Source organism: Syngnathus acus, chromosome 17, assembly GCF_901709675.1.
Source record: "Syngnathus acus chromosome 17, fSynAcu1.2, whole genome shotgun sequence".
NCBI lineage: Eukaryota > Metazoa > Chordata > Actinopteri > Syngnathiformes > Syngnathidae > Syngnathus > Syngnathus acus.
Window position 1 is genome coordinate 10,156,526 of NC_051102.1, and position 19,551 is coordinate 10,176,076.

Below are 19,551 nucleotides of genomic sequence, written 5' to 3' on the forward strand. Positions count from 1 at the left end.
GGATTGAGAATACATTCCAAACGGGACCAACAAACATTATTGGTTGACCCCTAAGCCTTCTGATCCAGGGAGGAGAATTTCTTCCCCGATTCAGTGAGGAGGGCTCAACCCTTTTGTCCTAATTCTAACCCCAACTAACTAACAAATGAGGCTCATACAACACTGTGGAGTGACCACGTGTCATGCGTGTACCGAAACATCAATCACCGTGAAAGACGCATAACAGCCACTCTCATCAAATCCAGGGCGACAATGAACACAAAGAACACCTTGTCTGGAGTGATCTTCCCCATGTTGGGAATGGACGTGTGGATTAATCAACACCTTGTCCTTTCCTAATCAATTCTCTGTACTTTGCTCTGGAGCCCCCGTGAAGAAAATGGCCACTTTGGCAGCCCGTAAATTTTACCGGAGCTCCTAATGTGATTCTTTTTTACGAGATGGGCCCAAGTAGGGGAATTTGAAGGGATTAATACATCATGAGCGCAGTGCCACACTACATTTAGGTAAAAGCTGACGAGGCAACATTTTCATGACAACTTCTATGGCCTTTCAATCAAGCAAAAGAGGCAAAACAGTCTCTCGGTTTATGACTCTCCGATACAAGAGTCTTGTTTATGAGTCAAGCTTCAAGAAAGTGCAATTTAGGACTTTTAAGAATTTGTTTGAAGGCTATTTTGATCAAATTTGATCAAAACAGCTAGTTTGCAGCTATTTCGAGCAGCTAACATTAACACTTGTTGAAGCGACTTCCAGTGAACTACGCTGACACCAAAACATGCTGACGTTTCGTCATATTTCGGGTTTAGAGTGTTTGTGCTATTTAAAAGGCATACTTTTCAACTGAATTGATTATCCATCCAAAAGTTAAAAGCAATTTAGCTAATTTGCGACTAGTGTTAGTGAGTCAGTGTTTTTTTGTTCCCACCATGAATGGCAAATGCTCCTCTCTAGCCTGTCGAGACAGACAATATTACATATTCATAATTGCAGTTGTTGCACATACCACCTGAGAATGGGCTTATGCAAGCCCACTCCTCACAGAGCAATCAAACGGAGAGTACACAGCACTCGGTACGCACATCATTTTTCCACTTATTAGTAATCACTTATGCGTGCTTAATATTCTAGTAGACCCTGCGATCAAGTCAGAAAGACAAAAATATAAAAAATATTAATAAGGGGGGGGGGTGATTTTAGTTCTATTATAATTGTTTACTTAGTTTGCTTAAAGTTGTCTGATGAATAAGAATGAAGGTTGTGTGATGGCCATGGTATGACTGGAACTGATTCGTCCTTTCTCTTTTTAACGAGTTTTTTTCTGTCATGAAAGAATGTTTTGTTCCAGTGGGGTACAAACTAAAATCAAAAAATAATTATCAAAATGAAATAAAAAAAGAAATAAATAAACAGGGTGGACATATATACACATATACACATACATAGATACATATGATCATGATAGCTTAAACTCAAAGATTTTTGATCCAAGCCAAATAAAAACTGTATAATTGAATGTTTTTGCGGACTATATCCCATGGATGTCCTTCGTGGAGTATAATCATTTATTGAGAATTTAAAGGCATCATAAAAGCTCATGAATCTATTATAGTGCGTCCAATTTACAGTCCATGCAAAAGACATGTACGTAGTAACCCTTAGAAATAAACTATAAGATTAAATCAACTTTTGAGAGGACTGCAAACACATTTTCATGCAAAATGGATTCTAAAAAAAAAAAGCTCCTTCTGTAGAGTAAATATACTCACATTTCTGAATGCAGCGGCGCCTGCCTTTGTACATGTTTGGAGCAGAGAGAAAAGATGCTTGACGTTACCTCTTCTTCCTCCTTCTCCCTCTCCCCAAAAACAGACAGCATGTGTGTGCGTGTGCTTCCAGACCCAGCCGAGCAGACCGTACCATTTGTCAAAACATCACGGGGGGTGAAAGAGTGAGGGTATTTTTCATTTTTATTGATTTTGTAGCCTGATCTAAGTAAGATTCATGCCTGTTTGGTTTTGATGCAGATGTCAGGCAATCCCGAGGGAGTCACTAAAGTTCAAAAGTCTGTGTTCTTTAGGTTATCAATAGCTTGTTTAGGTATATGGTTAAGGTTATGGCCAGGCAAACATATGCTGGCTCATCTTGCGCAGTAACCAACAAGCACATTACAACATTAAAGTAAATAAAAAAAAAAAATAAAAAAACACACAAAAAGCATCCCAAAAATACTACCGAGTACATATAATGTGATGAATTAATGAATTATTAACTTCCAGATAAAAAAGTCAGTTTGAACATTTCCCACAAAATTTACAGATCTGTCTCGTTGCTGCGCTTGAAGTCAGAACAAGAAACTCAACCTCCCTCAAAGAAAATGTGTGCTTTCATCATCTAAAAGTAACGTTGCTCATTTTTGCTTCACCCTTCATCGTGCTCATCATTTCGGACTGAAACAGTTTGACAGCTGTTGCTGCCTTCGGGGCGCAAATGAAGCCACCTTGGAACTGGAATTTGCAATCATAGCTCTGAAGTGTTATGCTTAATACTAGCACCATCTAGTGTTCGCAAAAGTAGAAAATCCATGAATGCTTAACAGCTAATAAAAAAAAAATTAATTTATTAATTGTCAACTGCAGTAGAGTGATTCCGCCACATGGAGGCACTGCGGGACTATTACACAGCACAAGAAAGCTTCCATCTACTCACGTCATCATATCTGAGCAGACATTATTTTAAAACATAATCAAGCCTCCATAAATGCATGAGTCAGCAGTCTCCACCTTGCTGATTGCACATTAGCCAGTCATAAGCGAACACAAAATATACACAACAGCGTCATTTGGATATGACCTCGCCAACCCCTCCAATGCGGCCAAAAGTGAACTTCATGTTTTAAAGATAAGGCGTTCGTTCATCTTGAGAGGGGCGACCCAGTCACACTTGCAAAGGAACCCTCGCACTTCCTAAGAATTCTTAAAACTACAGTAGATCCAGGCTGGGAAGAAAGGAGGCTTACATTTTTTTAAAAACTTAATTTAACCTTAGAAGGAAGAGTTGAATACGTAGAAAGGAGGGAAGGAAGAACAGAAGAAAGGACGAGGAAGCAGGATGGAAGGAAGGAAGGAATTGTGATTTTTTTTTTATGATGTTTTTTTTTAACCCTTAATTTGGAGTTTTACCACTTTGGATGAGGCCTTTTTTTGTTTGATATGGACAGCCCCCAAAAATGCAACTGTGAATTCCACAATGTATCTTAGCACGTCTTTCGTCCTTCATTTCACTCTTGACAAAGTGCTGCATATTTGACTTTTTTCTTTTTTTATTATCTTCTTACTTTACTTTACCGCGACAAGTTAATAATGATCTTTCATACAGACGAGGGTAAAAAAGACAGTGAGCTGAGTAATTGTGTGACAGTGGAGCCTAAGAGCTTAATTAAAAAATCATATGCTCAGTTGCTTTAACAGCACACCGCTCCTAACCTTGCAGAGTGGAAGAAAAAGAAGAAGCGGCCGCCAGCTCTTCTGAGGGGAGAATTCAATTTTTACACACATGAGTGTTCAAGGGCACCTCAGCGGTGTGATGGCACCACCAATTTTGGACCAGCTAAGTGCCGTGGATACAAAAAGTCTGCACACCCCTGCTCAAACGGCAGCTTCAAACCGGACCAAGAGATGTTGCTGAACCCCTTTTTTTTTTAATACACTTCTCTTCATTTTACACTTGACTTAAACATCGGTTTTACGCCGTGGATGGAAAGGATGCTTTCACCGAGGTTGTCGATGCGATTGGTCCCAAATGGACATGACAGACACAACATCCACACACACACACACACACACACGCTCTCCACCTCAGTCCAATTAAGTGAACACCACTCACTGCAGCCAGAAGTCCATTTATATTCAACGAGAGCACGAGCGAGGACTATGGACGAGCCGCTGAACAAATCAATAAGTAATATCGAGAGGATTTAAGTGGGGGGTTGCTGGAAGCACTGACGGGGCACCGGCCCGTCCTGACGTTTGCTTTCATCTACAGGTCTACATTTTACAACTAGTAGCGGGGCGTTCAAGGTCACATCAACACTGCAAACAATGTGTCAAAAAATTAATTAATAGTACAAATCCTGAAATATGCAATCTGGATGAAGGTGCAGATTAAGGGATTGTTTTCAGTAGACACGAACTGTATAATGCACATTCCCGCCACCTACTGGACTGGAGTGAAACAGCATTGGCCTGCATGTCATGATTTTCGATGACCACAGTCAAACGGATATGATTAGGGATTGCCTTAGAGGAGGTATTTGTGGCAGCAATGTTTTTTTTTTTTTTTTTTTTTTTTTTTAAAAAGACTAACGTGGCTCTTTTCAGGATCTAAAAATGATTATGTTAGAGTAATCTCTAATCCAAATGAGGCAGATGAATTTCTTTCTTTCAGCCCAGTTAAAATGGATCTTCTCGGATTTCTATAATTGTCATGAGTGAATGAGTTGTGCGCATTTCATGAATAATGTAAGACGAGATCAACGTTACCTAGCGACTGTCCCGCAATGACCCTGTTGTTCTCGCCCGCCACAGCTGCCCGGGCGTTCCTCTCGCTGACGTACTGGACAAAGGCGTAGCCCTTGTGCACGGAGCATCCCACGATCTTGCCGTACTTGGCGAAGATGGCCTCGATGTCAGCCTTGCTCACCACCGCCGTGTTGAGGTTGCCGATGAAGACGCGGGAGTTGAGCGAGCGCGGGTCATTCTTGTTGGTCACGTTGCTGGTCTGGCTCTTGCCGGTCATCCTAGACCTGCCGCAGTGCCTGCTGGGCAAACACAAGGGGGCGATGTTATTGCTCAGATTGTGTACAAATCAGGCGTGAACTATTTTCCAAAATACTCAAATGACCCTTTTTTTCGCCCTTCAATATTGTGATTATTTTTAATGTGTGATTATTTTTTTGAAGCTCCTCATCCCATGAATTTTTTAACAAGCACAAGAAATCAACTAATCGGTATTCTTATGAAGTGAGTCCAGTCATCTGCCAGAACATAGCGAGCGCTCCTATCGCAATTGTGCGCAAGACAAACCCAAAGAATCGTCCGATCGACAGCTTGTATCTCAAATAAACTCTGCAATTTCCTGTCAATGTCACAAGATGACGGCAAAGCACAACTTTTATGAAAGAGAGGGCGTTGCGAGGTGTTTCGCAAAGCGCACAAAACAATGAAGAGGTGACTGTCAGTGAATCGGATAGGTGAGTTCAAAAAAGCAATCTGTAAACATGAATTTGGGAACATTCATAAGAGCTAAGCCTCACGTTTGAAAATAGCACATTTTCACACTTGATCTTGTCATGCCCTATATAGTTACGCTTCCTGCATGAGGTGTGAACTAGCTCAGTAAAAAAAAAAAAAGATGTATGATGACAAGTTTTCCTGGAGGTGCACGTCAGTCAGACAAATCACCGGCACCGAGTGAGCCCCGCGGCGGGTAATGCTTTCGACGTGTTAGCAGTGCTTGGTGGCGTGTTTACAGCCTCCCTACGGCACCACGCGTTTGTTCCCCGTCATGCCGCATGGCGCCGAGGGGATCAGCAGATCTGATTGCAACAAGAGGGAAGAAGAAGTTAGGGAGGTCTCTCAGAGTTTAGACCCACATTCAAGGATCATTAATATTCATGGTGACGAGCATATGAGCGCGAAGACAGTTTTGTATTTCCCATCAAACCCGGACAGGACTCTGGATTAAAACCTAAGACCAGTAGTGAGTGGAGTGGAATGTTACCTAGAGGTAAGAAAAATATATTTCCCAGTGGCACATGCTGAATGTTCAAATTCTACTTTAACCTGGCAATATTCTCTACAGTAGATTTCCCTTCAGAATAACACATTCTTACATTAAACACACACACACACAAAATGGAGGACAACTGCAGTTTTGTGCAGTTGATTAACCTAAAAAGTTTGCGAGAGCAAAAAGTCCAACAAAGCCCGTAGTTGCGAGCGCCGAGGTCATTAGACGGTTGATTATGCAAGCATGAGCACATTTAAGCAGACTTAATTGGACAAAGCCAGAAGCCGCTGAATTGAAGCCCATGCTGAGCACAAAGGGGTTACCGAGAAGGCCTCTGCTCGTTAATTAGCAGACGGACAAAAAAAAAAAGAAGTGTGAAAAAATGTACATGTACACTCAACTATGTCGCATGTACGCTAATTAGAATTAGTAACGCTTCTGTATACTTCATTTCTTATTGAGTAGATTTGTTTTTCTATTTCTTTTTTAGAACAAACTTGGCAAGTTCAGCTCATTAAAACAATCTAAGCACACCATCCCATCTATTCGTCCATCTTCCTTCCTTCCTTCCTTCCTTCCTTCCTTCCTTCCTTCCTTCCTTCCTTCCTTCCTTCCTTCCTTCCTTCCTTCCTTCCTTCCTTCCTTCCTTCCTTCCTTCCTTCCTTCCTTCCTTCCTTCCCTCCTTCCTTCCTTCCCTCCTTCCTTCTATTCTGCTTCCTCGTTCCCTTAATTCTTTTTGCTATCCTTTCTTCTGTTCTTCCTTCCCTGGAAGATTCCATAGACAAGCGTGCAAAGGGTCGAGGGGGAAACTGCCTATTTTCTTCCATGTTCACTTCCTGTCGGTGTACGCGCCCTTCCCGCGGCTGTGTTCTGACTCTCGTTGATTTCCCCGAAGCGTTCCAATCTTCTCACCCCCACCCAAAACCTTCTATCTCCATCCTGCTCGCCACCACCACGGAGAGCAGCAGGCGCAGCGTAAAGAGCCCGAGGCAGCGTTGAGTGTTATTTTCTCTTTAATCATCCTACAAGTGCTGCTTTATTCATTGCAAATTCCATCTGTTCCAACAGGCTATGCTTGCTCTGAAATCTACCTGCTACTCTGGCATAATATTCAAGCGGATGCCAAATAAGAATCAGCCGACAAACATAAAGCTCTCCGTCCGGGTCAGAATTGTCTCTTTTGAATACGATTTCTCCTTCTTAACTTCCACTCAGTTTCCCCACCAGGCCAACGGCAAGGATTCAAAAGATGTGATCTTTGTCCCGTGTGGCATTTAGGAGACGAGTTTTTCAACCCGTCAAAACCTCTTGTCAGCGTTTTTTTACCAGCTTAAAAATATATGAATTTTATTCCAGCGACATTAAACCAGCCACCTCATTTGGAACACTATTTGATGTGATCCAATATAGGAAATTGAGAACAGCATAATGATTCTCACATTGAAGATGTCCTTGTTTTACGAGAAATGTTACAAGTCGAAATATGACAATCTGTTAGTCAAAACTTTCAAGTGACATTAATATTCTACTGTGCAAAAAAAAAGAGTTGTGATTTTAAAGTGGAAAAAGCAACTGTTTTGACTTGAAACAAGTTCAAATCATTAAAAGAGGCAAATTTACAAAAGAAACGTGATTTTATGTTCATAAAATTTTAATATTGCGCAAAGGTTTTTTTTTTTTACAGAAAAATGTTTAGATGAAGTCAAAATAGTAAAAAAGTCAAGTGAAATTAAATACCTTTCAATAAAAGGCACCATTTTTTTTTAAAGACGTTTCTATGTGCATTTAAAGCCTCCCTCATTTTCCCAGCCCTCGTTATCGCGCCTTCAAATAATGCCACTTTTTACTTCTTCAAGCTCATTGAAAGAAAATAAGGAAAAACACATCAAAAGCAAATCCTTTTGCCATATTCATGAAGTCGCAGAGATCCTCAAAGCCTGTTTGAGAAGAAAGAAGAAAACGCTGCCAAAGTGTGGAGGAAAACAACCCAGCCAGCAAAGGCGCTAGGGAGAGGAGAGGAGAGGAGGAGAGTCAGGCGGCCAAGTTTAGAGTTTAGTGGCACGGCGGCTCTTCAGCCAAGGGTTTTTATTCCGTCACCTTTGCAACTTAAAACACCGACTACCGACGATGTGGCAACGACAAAGACGACGAGTCTCTCTTGCCGAGCACACAATTGTCATTTTAGGGTCATCTTGCTCCATATGGCGTGTTTAATGACGCACCAAAGCAAAGAGTCTCACCTGCGCTGTCATCATTAGTGTGAAATAAGGTTGGCTTTAATTTGCCGACGTCTTTATGAGCTGTCTGCCGTGACACATTAAACATGTCACTTGGGCTATCGTCAAACCACAGTGACAGACAAGTGTAAAGAATCAAAGCGCCGCAGACTGCGGATATGTGGCGATAAATCATCTCTTCTTTTTTTCTTTTTTTTTAATTACTTTGAATGACAGCCAAACGCATTAGGGACTAAGTGTGGACTCAAATCTAATTACATTTTTTTACTGTCTTAATTTAAAAGCTACGGCACGGTGCAAGTCCTCTCACTCTATTTTTATGCACTGATGTGTCATAAAATGCGAGGATGTATTTAAAAAAAAAAAAATATTGCTGCGGCAAATTACATAAAAGCCGAAGATAGTGATTAAAAGCGTCGGTCCTTCGTGTAATTCATGACCTTATGCACAAAGGCAAGGGAGTGAAACTGATCAACACGCATTAAGTCAAAATGAAACAATGGATTGGGGAGTTAAGCTACATTAGCGCTAAATGAAATGTAATCATTGAGCAGAATGGCTCAAAGCAGGGGTGGCCAACCTGCGGCCTGAATTAAAGCTACAAGCGGTCATCAAACTTAGATGCCATTCTCCGTCCATATTTGATGACCTCTGGGAAAAAGCTCGGCGAGTTTAGCGTCACCATCTGTCTAGGATGCATACTTGATTCCAACTGAAGCTTATTTGGCCAAGTTGGTCAAACTGAAATGGTGGACTCTCTGTTCAGGCGTGGATTTTTGTGACTTTTTGTGTCTACTCATGATAGGCCCTGCTAATTAGTACCTTTCATGAAATGGCTTTGGGAGCTGAAATGATTTATTTTTCACAAAAGCTGAAGGAAATGGGCAAAATACCCTCAAACGCCACTTCAAACCAGAATAGCAAACTTTCTGGGTCTTTTCAGGCACGGGTTCTTGTGACTATTTTGTGGGTCTAATCATGACAGACACACCCGCAATGTGAAACAAACTCCAGGTGCTGGTTTGAAATCAAATCTAAAACAGCGGTCTCCAACTTTTTTTACTACCAATGAGCAGCTTATTGCCATTTTCACCGACCGGCTTTTTAGGTGTGGTGGATAAATACAACAAAATAAAACGATACGACCGGCATAAAAACAATGGTATCGCGGTGCGCGAGGAAAGGAGACGCAGGAGGTGTGTCGCAAAAGACTTTACCGAACAGACTCGTAAAAGGAAACGAAAAAGAACAATGGAAGTGCGTTACCACATAAACCTCACGTTCGCCTTAGTTCCATGGGGGCATTCTGTATGCACACCACAGTATAATATAATAATATATGTGAATCCACTGTGTACTCCTATGTAACTTTACTCGCAGCGTCCTCATAACAACAACATGACATGAGTAATATTATGTTTACGCCACAGAGGTGTAGGAGAGAAGATCTTTGTTTTTCCATGCATATGTTCTTGGTTTTTTTGCGGGTCCGTTTTGTACACTGCTATTACTACATTACACACTGCTAAGTGGAAAAAGCCTCCAGGTGATGAATACTATCTTTTATTTTACAAAATCTACACAAAGAACAAACCTACATTAGGCGCTACAAACGAAAATGGTACACTTTGTGTGTCCTTTCAGACATAGGTTTAAATATTCATTACATTATGTTAAAAACTAAAACAGTGTCCTTCTTGCCATTATCCATTTGTTTCCCGTTCCCTTGCTAAAAGCACAAATGACTCGGCTAATGCATGGTGGAAACATTGCGACACTCAATTAGCAATTAAGGGCTTAATGAATAGACGCCCTGGCCGGCTCGTGTCGCTCCCGGCGGATTCTAATCTCCCTCTTTGCACAGTAAACAGCGGCCAATGCAGCAAGGACGACACAACGCTGCCGGTTATTGTGGGAATATAATAAGCCAGTGCTGATGTTCTGTTTACCACGTTCACACTGACAGGCCCGTTGAGCGCTAATGTGCTAAAGTCATTAAAAGTAAGGGGACGCATTTGAAGTCTTTTTGCAAGCAATTTTTAGTCGCTCAATTAAATCCATCCGTTTGTGCTACTACTGATTGTATTTGGACAGGTTTCCTCCTCCTATTTTTCCATACCATAGGACTCTCAGCCAGCCATCAAGCAACTTTTTGTGACTTCAGTTTGAAGGTTTCTACTCTTGGGTGGGTTCTGCTTCCTGTTTTTCAATCCCACTCATGTTGGCTCGGAAGGACTCTGAGCCGCTGTTAAGAACCAACTATTTGCGAACAAAGGACTTGGAAGCGGTAGTGCTGCTAGCGGTTTTATTTTGGCACTGTCTCTCCTTTCAGTTTTATTCCCAGTGTCTTTGGCTTGATAGGACTTTCGACAGATCCGGTAGCGAGCAAATTTATGCGAACATATTACGTTCATTGGAATCTTCTGTGTGTGGTGCATTTTAGGTCAATGTTGGCCAAGAAAGAAAACTGACTACATTAGCTTTTCACGTTAGCTACTAGCTAATAGCCGCCACAAAGCAGTAGACTAGAAGAATGGAATAATGAGGAAGGGTAAAACAAACGCAAGGCCAAGCTTCTTCGATGAGTTTAGACATCGACCAGGGAAGACGAAGAACAAAGGCATAGATCAAGCGAGGGAGGTGGATATTAGCTTATAAATTATGACCCTCTCCTTTTTTTATGTTCCCTCCATCAGCCCCCATCATTTACATATTACTCATACCTTTAATGAACTGCCTTTTTGGAGCGGCGAACTGCTGTTTGGCCGCGTTAGCGGGTGGGCCCGTGACTGTGCCGACCTCCTGTAAAGAGAATACATCACGATTTCAATCAGCCTCATCTCTCACTTTCCCGCTAAATTTATGCCGGTGCTGCGAGGCGTGGCGACACACGGGGGGCACCCGGCCGGCTCTTAAAATGAGTCACAACCGCCACCATTTGATTGGAAGCAACCTATAGCCTCGCCCCAGCTGACGACGGCCGGGAGATAAAAGCAGCAGGACCTATAGAGGGGAGCATTATCTGTGCAATGGCCGCTCGCTATCTTCCGCCTTCTCACCGTAGCCACTTGATGACTATCGGGGATTTTTTTTTTTTTTGTTGTCTTTTACGACATATCGCCAACCTTATCTGTGAGGTCCATGCTGGTGCTGGGAAATACAAAATCTTTCTCACCACACCATTGGCAGATGATACAAATCAAAGTCTTTTCCGTCAACAAGTTGGACACTATCAGCTCTATCGAGCCAACCGTAGAGCAAGAAGTGGAAAGTTTCCAGGGTAAAATTAGTAGACGCATGAATGGCTGGACCCAAATGCATCACGCTAGTCATATTAAGAATCAAATCAAAGTGCCTTCACTAACAAACACTTAAGTGTTTTGCATGAAGAGCACGATCACGGACAAATTAAACCCGCATCTCAAGGTACCACTGAATGAATAATTGAGTCATCTCCTATCAAAAATGTACTTTCATAAATGTATGAAATGATGAAATAAAACATTTAGAGAAAATGACGCACTGAGAGCAGATAACCACATTAGCTTCTTGCGCTAGGTTTGCAGTAATGACTCGAGGGGAAAATGTCCCCGTAGTTTATTTTTCAATGCCATAGTATTCCTAAAATGAAATAAGATAAATATCACACTTAAGGGCACATTCTCCATCACCTATCGTTCCTCTGTCACCCAAAAATGTCAATCCTGTCCCAAATGATCACTTTGCGTTGGTGCTTTGCTGCCATGGACATTAGCATGTTTGGCTATAAGCTGCTCCAGTGACCTACTTTGTTCAAACTGGTAGAGGAGAGGCTAAATTTGGCAGCAAAGGTGGAGAATTCACTCCCTGCCAGGAAATGAGGAACTTGTGTCATATGTTAGACTACCACCATCACAGTTACCTCCTTGTCCTTTCACACCAGAATGAAGATTAGAAATAATCCCTCCGTCTCTCTCCTTTGTAAAGAACAGTTTAAATGATGTCATTTTGGAATTCAAATTGACAGCAATGTTCCCAGAGGCCATTTTTGCAAAGACAGATTTCTCTTCCATGAAAGTGCAACCACAAGAAAGACTTAGATCAAAACATTTTCAAGAAGTCCTCTGAAATTGCGTTACAACAAAACCGGGAAAGGACAACTTTCTGGAGTCTGACGAGGAAAAAATGCAAAGAAGCGCCTACTCCAAATGCCATAACAATGGCCGTGCCCACATACGTGTACAAAAGACCAAATAAGATATAAACTATGATCAGTACACGGCAGACTTCTCCCAAGGGCCAAGTGATAAAGGAAATGAGAAACAGAGAACCAAAATATCATACTGATACCCTAAATATGATAAGTTTTGACATTCTGCTGAATTGATTCGACTATAATGTGGTGTGGTGGAGCCTATCTTTTTGCCAGAAGGAGCACAGAGTGCAGATGTAGGCGGCTACATTCGCTTCTCTCGCTAGTTGTCTCATAGCATCACAGTGCTTATTGTGGTGTAACGCACAACCACATACACACACCTTGAATCGTTTCCCCCTTGTCAGATTAAGAAAAAGTCATTCTCAAAGGAACACGGGAAGCCATTGTGCCCACGTGAATTCTCATTTTGTTTCTTATCTTGGGATGAAGCCCTCTGAATGGGGGTCACAGAGCTTGAAATAGCATCAGACTCGTGCGGTGCGTCGCGGCGGCGAGGGCAGGGGTTAGTGAGCAAAGACGCTCCAGACGCTGAGGCGAGAATGGGCGTAATAAAGTCTTGGCGGCTGCCCACCGTGCTGAAATCAAACGGCATCTCCTCTTAAAAAAAAAAAGGGGCGAAAAGATGCCGGTGCTAAGATGAAGACGCCGCGGGGCTAATGGCACTGCCTCGCGACAGACGGCGCTCGCACTGTTGTTTGTAAAAAGACGGCCAGGAGCCATGTTGAAAAATACATTTTAGTGGGGCGAAAAAAAAAGGGAACTAATAGGGAACAGTGGGCATTGGCACATTCATAATGGAACACCACGCCAGTGTTTCGCTTGTAAATGTTGACACGTTCTCTCAGCTTTGCCCACGATTGCAAATACTCCTTTCCTCCCTGGTTATTGGACTCCCTACGTGTTATCGTCCACACGCAGGCGTTCAGAAAGAGATGAGAAACTAATCTATGTTAACCTTTCGACTGAATCAAAGCTGCTTTTAAACACTTTGCCAGCACCAACGACGGGAGGCGGAAATGCGCAACAGCAAAATGTCAAGAAACAGGAATCCATTTTGCTATAACGTTGACATGTAACGAGGCTGATCAATGCTAATGAAAGCGTCAAACAGCATCTCAGCAACTAGTGAGCTGTTTATAACTTTTGAGAGAGTTCTTCCAACCGGGCACGCTCCCGAGCAGCCTCACTGCTAACATCCCAAGTCTTCTGCCATTTTATTTATGTTGAAGAACCTGGACAGTGACCACAACAGATTTCACACACAAAAGGTAAAAACAATGACCAGATTGCTAGGATAATAGTTTAAACCTAATTCAAAGGAAAGTGAAAAGGTACGTTGCTTAAGGCTTCTTTTATTGTGCGAGTGTAGGCCTCCACTGGGCCAGAAAACAAGCTTAAGTCCAGCTTTAAAGATGTCTGTCTGCCTGCCTTAACTTCATTCCCTGCTTGTGGCTCATAGTGATTCAGTGCATGTGTACCGAAAGCCGGCTATCGCAGAGCTTCATCCCCGGCCAGAGATAAGCATTGTTTGCTTAGCGGCACATTTCATGCTCAGCTAGCCTGACCTGATGCCCATGCAACAGTCTGGCCTGGAAGAGATGTCAAATGTCCACTTTTTCAAAGATGATTTCGGAGAAAGACGGTAAAAGGTTGAACCGCCATTTTCTGCGCTGCTCATTACCGCCGCCAAAGATGACTTTACTCAATCAAGGTTGGCTAACACCGAGTGTATACAATGAATGGCCCGCACGCTTCAGGTTGCCCAACACACGCTTTGCATTTGAGCTGCAGCGTCAATGTCAAGCAATTAATCAAATCTACAAGCAAGTTTGCATAATGAACAAACCCAGTATTTGGACTAGATGCCCCCCCCCCCCCACCTCGGTCTCCCTCCTCCCCTTGCTCCATGTCACCAACTCATTAAGGCTGTTTTCAAGTTGCCAAGTGTGTGATGTCTGACAGCGGCTGTGAGTTATCCAGAATGCACCGCCACACACACAATGTCGTGCACGTGTGTGTGTGCAGGAGGCGCACGCACAGCTGTGCCTGCCTCCGTTGGCAGGTAGCGTTTTGTTTTTCCACGGCACACATTTGCACTGCAAATGTTCAATTTGTGCATTCTGTGCAGCAACTTTGTATGCGTTCTGTGAGGTTCCCGGCCGGCGTCCTTCTACGAAACAGGTTCCTTGATCGTTTAATCGGCAAAGTTAAGCATGGATTAATCGTACGGCTAGGTGATAAATGGTTTTAATCCATACATATGACATTAAGGCTCTGTATTATTTTGGACTGATTTTGATTTTTGCGACGCTCACAGTTGTATGCTGACACCGCTGACATGAATTTTCAAACACGGATGCCAACAGAACATTTACAAAAGTGCAGTCTGTGTTACCGAGTTCGTGATTTTCTGACCCCTTTCGTGGAAATTGTTTCAAAAAGCAATTTTCACACACAAGGTCAGAGCTGAAATTCAAACAGAACCACGGAACTCAGAGGCAAGCATGCTAACCACTAGCATGTCAGCAATCAGCACCCGTGTATTTTCATTGACTATTTTTGGTTGAATTTTCATTTTCTTCTATTTCTCTTTGTTTACCCCCCTCGTATATCGTCAGATTTTGAATTTCAAGTTTGGATTGTTTTTGATTTTCTATCATTTTGTCTCAATTGTCTACAGTGGCGCCTTGAGATACATTTGAATTTGCTCACATTGCTCGTATCTCAAATCATCTTTCGCCACTGAAATGGTGTAACTAATATCATCATCAAGATATTTGATATTAACAAGTTTATGCTTGCAAATCAATGGATAAATCGGCCGAAACCAATTGTGTACTATACAATTATTTCATAATCTAATGTTTTGTAGTATTTCTTAATCTTTTTGTAGAGGTTTTGATGTATTTTTAGAATTCTCCCAAAATAACTAGAATTCTTTTTTTTCTATATATATATATATTTTTTTTTTTAAATAGAATGATCAAAATATTATTCCATAATATGTTCCCTTATGAGAAGCTGCTTAAAATGTGCATTCATGCAACAAAAGTTCACCTGGCGTCTGCATGAAGAACTCCAATCCAGTTCCACTGTCACCTGCTGCAAAAACATTCAAAATCCTCCAAAATCAAAAGTGTTTTTTTTTTTTTTCTCCACCAACAATGATGACAAAAATAAAAACAATAAAAAAAAAAAAAAATCAAGAGTAAAATTGCCCCAAAAGCAACAACGCAGAAGGAACGGGGCGGGAGACGGAGCAAAAGGTGAATGCTGCTAAAATAGACGAGCGGATCCAAACCATTCCGCCAGCAGCACGTACGCGTCCTGCGTGGATGTGTGGGATGAATCGAAAGCATTGCATGCGCACAACAGCCGTGGCCCAAATGCCAACAACAAAACAAGGAGAGAGAGAGAAAAAAAAAAAAAAACAAGACAAGAAAATGTGAGATCAAATGATGTACTCACCGAGCGGGAGTATGGAAAAAGAAATGTGGCGGGTGCTCGGCTGGCAGGCAGGCTGACACTCTCTCCAGTGTGTCCGCTCGCTGCTCGCAGCATCAGCCGGCGCTGGCGTCACGTGACTCAGGAGGGGCCACGCTTGTGTGGATTGTGACGTACACGCACGTGGCTGCATTTGGACTTTTTTTTTTTTCTTCTCCCCTGAATGAATGAATGGATGGAACATGCAGAGATGTAAATATGCAGCCATCAATAGGATCATTTCCATAAAAATGGTCAACAGCAAATTTTAATCAGAGATGGCGTTAGATTTTTGCTGCTGATTTCCAAAATGTCTTTAGTTTTTTCCAAGCGCATCAGGTTTATGAGAGATTTTCACGTTTTGTTTTTAAGTTTGACCTATAAAAGCTTGTGCAATCTGGATTTTACGATGCATTGTAATAGCTATGACGTTGCAGTTGTTGAACCTAACCCTAAATTCCAAAATATGAATATTTTTTATATTATTGATATAAACTACGACCATTTTTTTAATCATATTATTATCAATGCAACATTTAATGAGACATCCGTGTTTAGACTTGTGGTGCTGCATAGAACATGGAAAGAAAATGTTGGACTTAACTTGCTCTTTTATTGCAATACGGTATCCGGTAAAGTCAAACATGCCCTGTGCAGTTAATAAAAGGCTTCCAAACCCGCCTGTCTCCATTACGAGCGTATTGCTTTGGCCAGCTGATATTTCCTCTATGCCTTTGCTAATTAGCGAGGTCCCCGAAGGCATCATCGCTTCCCCAACCCACCCATCAAATTGAGTAAGAGGGTCTCCACACATAATCAATATATCCATTTATACCGCTGGGGGTTGGGTTCTCATTAAAATCTACTTCAAGCATTAATCAAGTGAGTTTCTAATGAGCCCAGGGGTAGTATTGACAATCAATAGAGGCGGGGGGGGGGGGGGGCTTAAAGGCCGAGTCAGGTGGGACACAGTGCTGCCTTGACATCGTGTGTGCTTGTGTGTGTGTGTGTTAGACAGCAGCCCGGCCTGTCATCATGCTTTATTCGATGCGATGTGCTCTGCTTGTGCTTCCCTCTGCTCAGAGTGCCTCCAATGTGTTACAATCTCGGGGCAAAAAGGCGCAAGGCCGTAAAGCAAATCAGAACCAGAAGTCAACCTACTCGCTATTCACGTATGCATCAATTGGAAAGACTTCATCCATGCTGCTATTTTTTGCTACAGTGCATCCAAAGGAGTAAACTCTTTTTCCCGAGGCATGCATGCTCAATACACTCGATCCAACTCGAGGATTGAGGAGAACACTCCATCCACACAAGATGCATCAAGCCGGAATGAAACAATTAAAACGCCGAGGTGGATTTTAGCTTTGGCATTGTCTGTTCTTTCATGCCAGCTCCAAAACGGCGTAGAAACTCCCCGTGGCTACAAACTAAGCAGATCCGGCAGACTATCCGTTCATCTGGAGCTAACACACGTACGTACGCACAAACACACACACACAAGCGCTGTAATTCACTGGCTTGCGTCCTGAGCTCGGAGTGAATGGCCCAAGCAGCTCATCTTCCTCGGCCCGGATACGCATCTTCAGGCGGGGGGGGGGGGGGGGGGGGGGGGGTTGCGATGATGTGGAGGGCTCGCAAGTCACCGATTCTCGTCCTCATAACGCCCAATCAGATTTATTCACAAACTCGGGTTGAGTCATGAGTCCGCATGCTCCGAAAGCTGTAATTATATAGTCGGCAGCAGGACACTCGATACAACATTAATGGCAAAGCAGCTGTTGCCCCCCCCCCTCTCGCCCCCACCAACAACTTTTTGTATACGAGTGCAAACAAATAATGCATGATGACCAGTGGTGAGTGCTGCTGCATAAATGGCTGTGTATGTATCTATAGCTTTTGTTCAAGCCGGGATAATAAAAAATAATAATAAAGGGTCCTGAATTACCCGCAGAAATGTTGAGTGGTGCTTACACTGCCTCGTCTGACAGAAAATAATGTGAGATGGGAAATGCTGGTGAGGCTGATGCGAGGTTGCTCTTTGTTGCCTAGCAGTGTTTGTACCTGACAAAATGTCATCATTTCTGACTGCATTAGTTTGTTGCGAAATGTGACTTGGAATTCATTTCACGAGCACAATTACAACTCTAAATACTTGTAGATATCGAGCAGCTTTCCCCCTGCAAAAGACTAAAAAATTGTTATGAGAGAAAAATGCCGCTATAATATTGTGCTTGATACAAAAACAAAGAGTCATGACATCATGAAACTGAATGAACACATTTTTGCTACATTTGTCTCACCTTGGTCAGCAGTAAAAGACAAAGAGCGCTTGAGTTGGATGCGGTCCTTCCGGGAAGCGACAGAAACTCTCATGGCGTGTCCCGCCTAGAACACAAGTGGGATTGGTGACTCTTCACATCATCTTCATCATCTCTCTCAGCTCATCAGTGCGCCGCTAATATTAGCCATTCTACGGTCTCCTTTTATATTGCGGGTGACAACGTGTAACATTTGCAAGAACGGGTGACATTCCTTGGAGTAAACCCTTGGCGTTCTCCAGGCGTCGTCAACGACTTAATTGGATGAGATGCGTGGCCTCTGTCGCTCGCCCTCCCTTGTCAAACGTATCACCTGGGCTCTGATTTTCGCTTGACGTCAAAGCGCCACATTAAAGCATCATTGTTCCGTCGGTTGCGAGCTGGATGCTTGATACGCCGCTCATCTTCTACTCGTGACTTTGTAAAGTACTTCCCAAAGACAATAGCTGACAGAATTAATCCCAGCTCTGCGGGTATCAGATGACAGAAGCAGTCAGCTTGTAGATGCCACGACATGCAAATGATGACACGTCAACATTGGCGTAGCGCTCGGTGACAATCCTTCCTTATTTTACGGTTTTCTTGCGCTCTACTGCTTTTTTGCCACCGTTTTTGTTTTCTTTTGATACAAGCTGAAGCGTTGTGTGTGCCGAGGAATTGAACTACAACAACCTCACCTATGTTGACAAGGAAATGTGGCTAGACCCAGTGCAGGTGATACATTCTAAACGATCCAGTGTAAAAGCATACTTTTCCATTCCTGCCATATTTCCTACTCACCTATAATAACATAATTGAGATAAGTATGTTACATTTTTGTAAGAGCATGTCTTCTTTTCTCTGCCATGGGCAGAAAGGAGGCGCCTTTGTGTTAGCGATGATGAAAGATACCGGCCATTCAGAGAAGTGGAGGACAAAGTCATCGCAGTATTATTATTATGAGACTAAATATCCGTCCCAAACATTCCTCAAAAACAGATGAGATGAAAGAATGTAGAGTAAAATGATTGCCCTGCACCAAGTAGTTGTATGCAGTTGGAAATGAAAGCAACATTATTACCTATCAGCAGCGAGGCAACAAGTCTATACATGACTAAATGAGAAAGACACGAGTGGAGCCTTTTGAAAGCCGTGTTGGTTGTAGAGTCCACCATGCTACTAATAGGCTGTCGCCCTCACTGTCTTTTGCAGGGCTTGAAAGATTTGACTCGAACCGTTTCTCACCATTTGCCATTGCCCCGAGGGCTCAACGTGTGGTCAGCAGTCTCGCACACCCACTTCCATAATTCAAACAGCCGAGTGCAGACTTGGGACTCGTTTGTCACACAAGAGCGAGAGAGATGCCACCCTTGCCCCACCGCCATCCGACCACACACCCTAACCCACTCCAACTTTGACCAGACAGCTCATCATCATCGGCCTCCGATGGGTAATGAACGTAAATGAGCTGACACCGCCGTCGAGATCTATAGGAAGTCCTGCTGAGCGCCCGGTTGGCGCATCCATTCCACTGAACCTGCTGCTT

At 42.8% G+C, this 19,551-nt stretch overlaps 1 protein-coding gene across 9 annotated transcripts in view; it reads right to left on the reverse strand.

Moving 5' to 3' along the window:
• The window catches only part of LOC119137159 (RNA-binding Raly-like protein), a 32,886-nt gene that overhangs the window by 5,299 nt on the left and 8,036 nt on the right, over nucleotides 1-19,551 (reverse strand). For 2 of the 9 annotated variants that reach the window (XM_037276241.1, XM_037276244.1), the window contains 4 exons: nucleotides 18,009-18,093; nucleotides 15,691-15,885; nucleotides 10,751-10,829; nucleotides 4,542-4,819 (listed from right to left, as the gene is read on the reverse strand). In XM_037276241.1, coding sequence (XP_037132136.1) covers nucleotides 4,542-4,797 — 256 coding nt within the window. In that variant the 5' untranslated portion in view covers nucleotides 4,798-4,819; nucleotides 10,751-10,829; nucleotides 15,691-15,885; nucleotides 18,009-18,093. Of the gene's footprint in view, nucleotides 1-4,541; nucleotides 4,820-10,750; nucleotides 10,830-15,279; nucleotides 15,325-15,690; nucleotides 15,886-18,008; nucleotides 18,094-19,551 lie in introns of all 9 variants that reach the window. The other 7 variants (XM_037276245.1, XM_037276242.1, XM_037276243.1 and 4 more) reach the window with 7 other exon arrangements.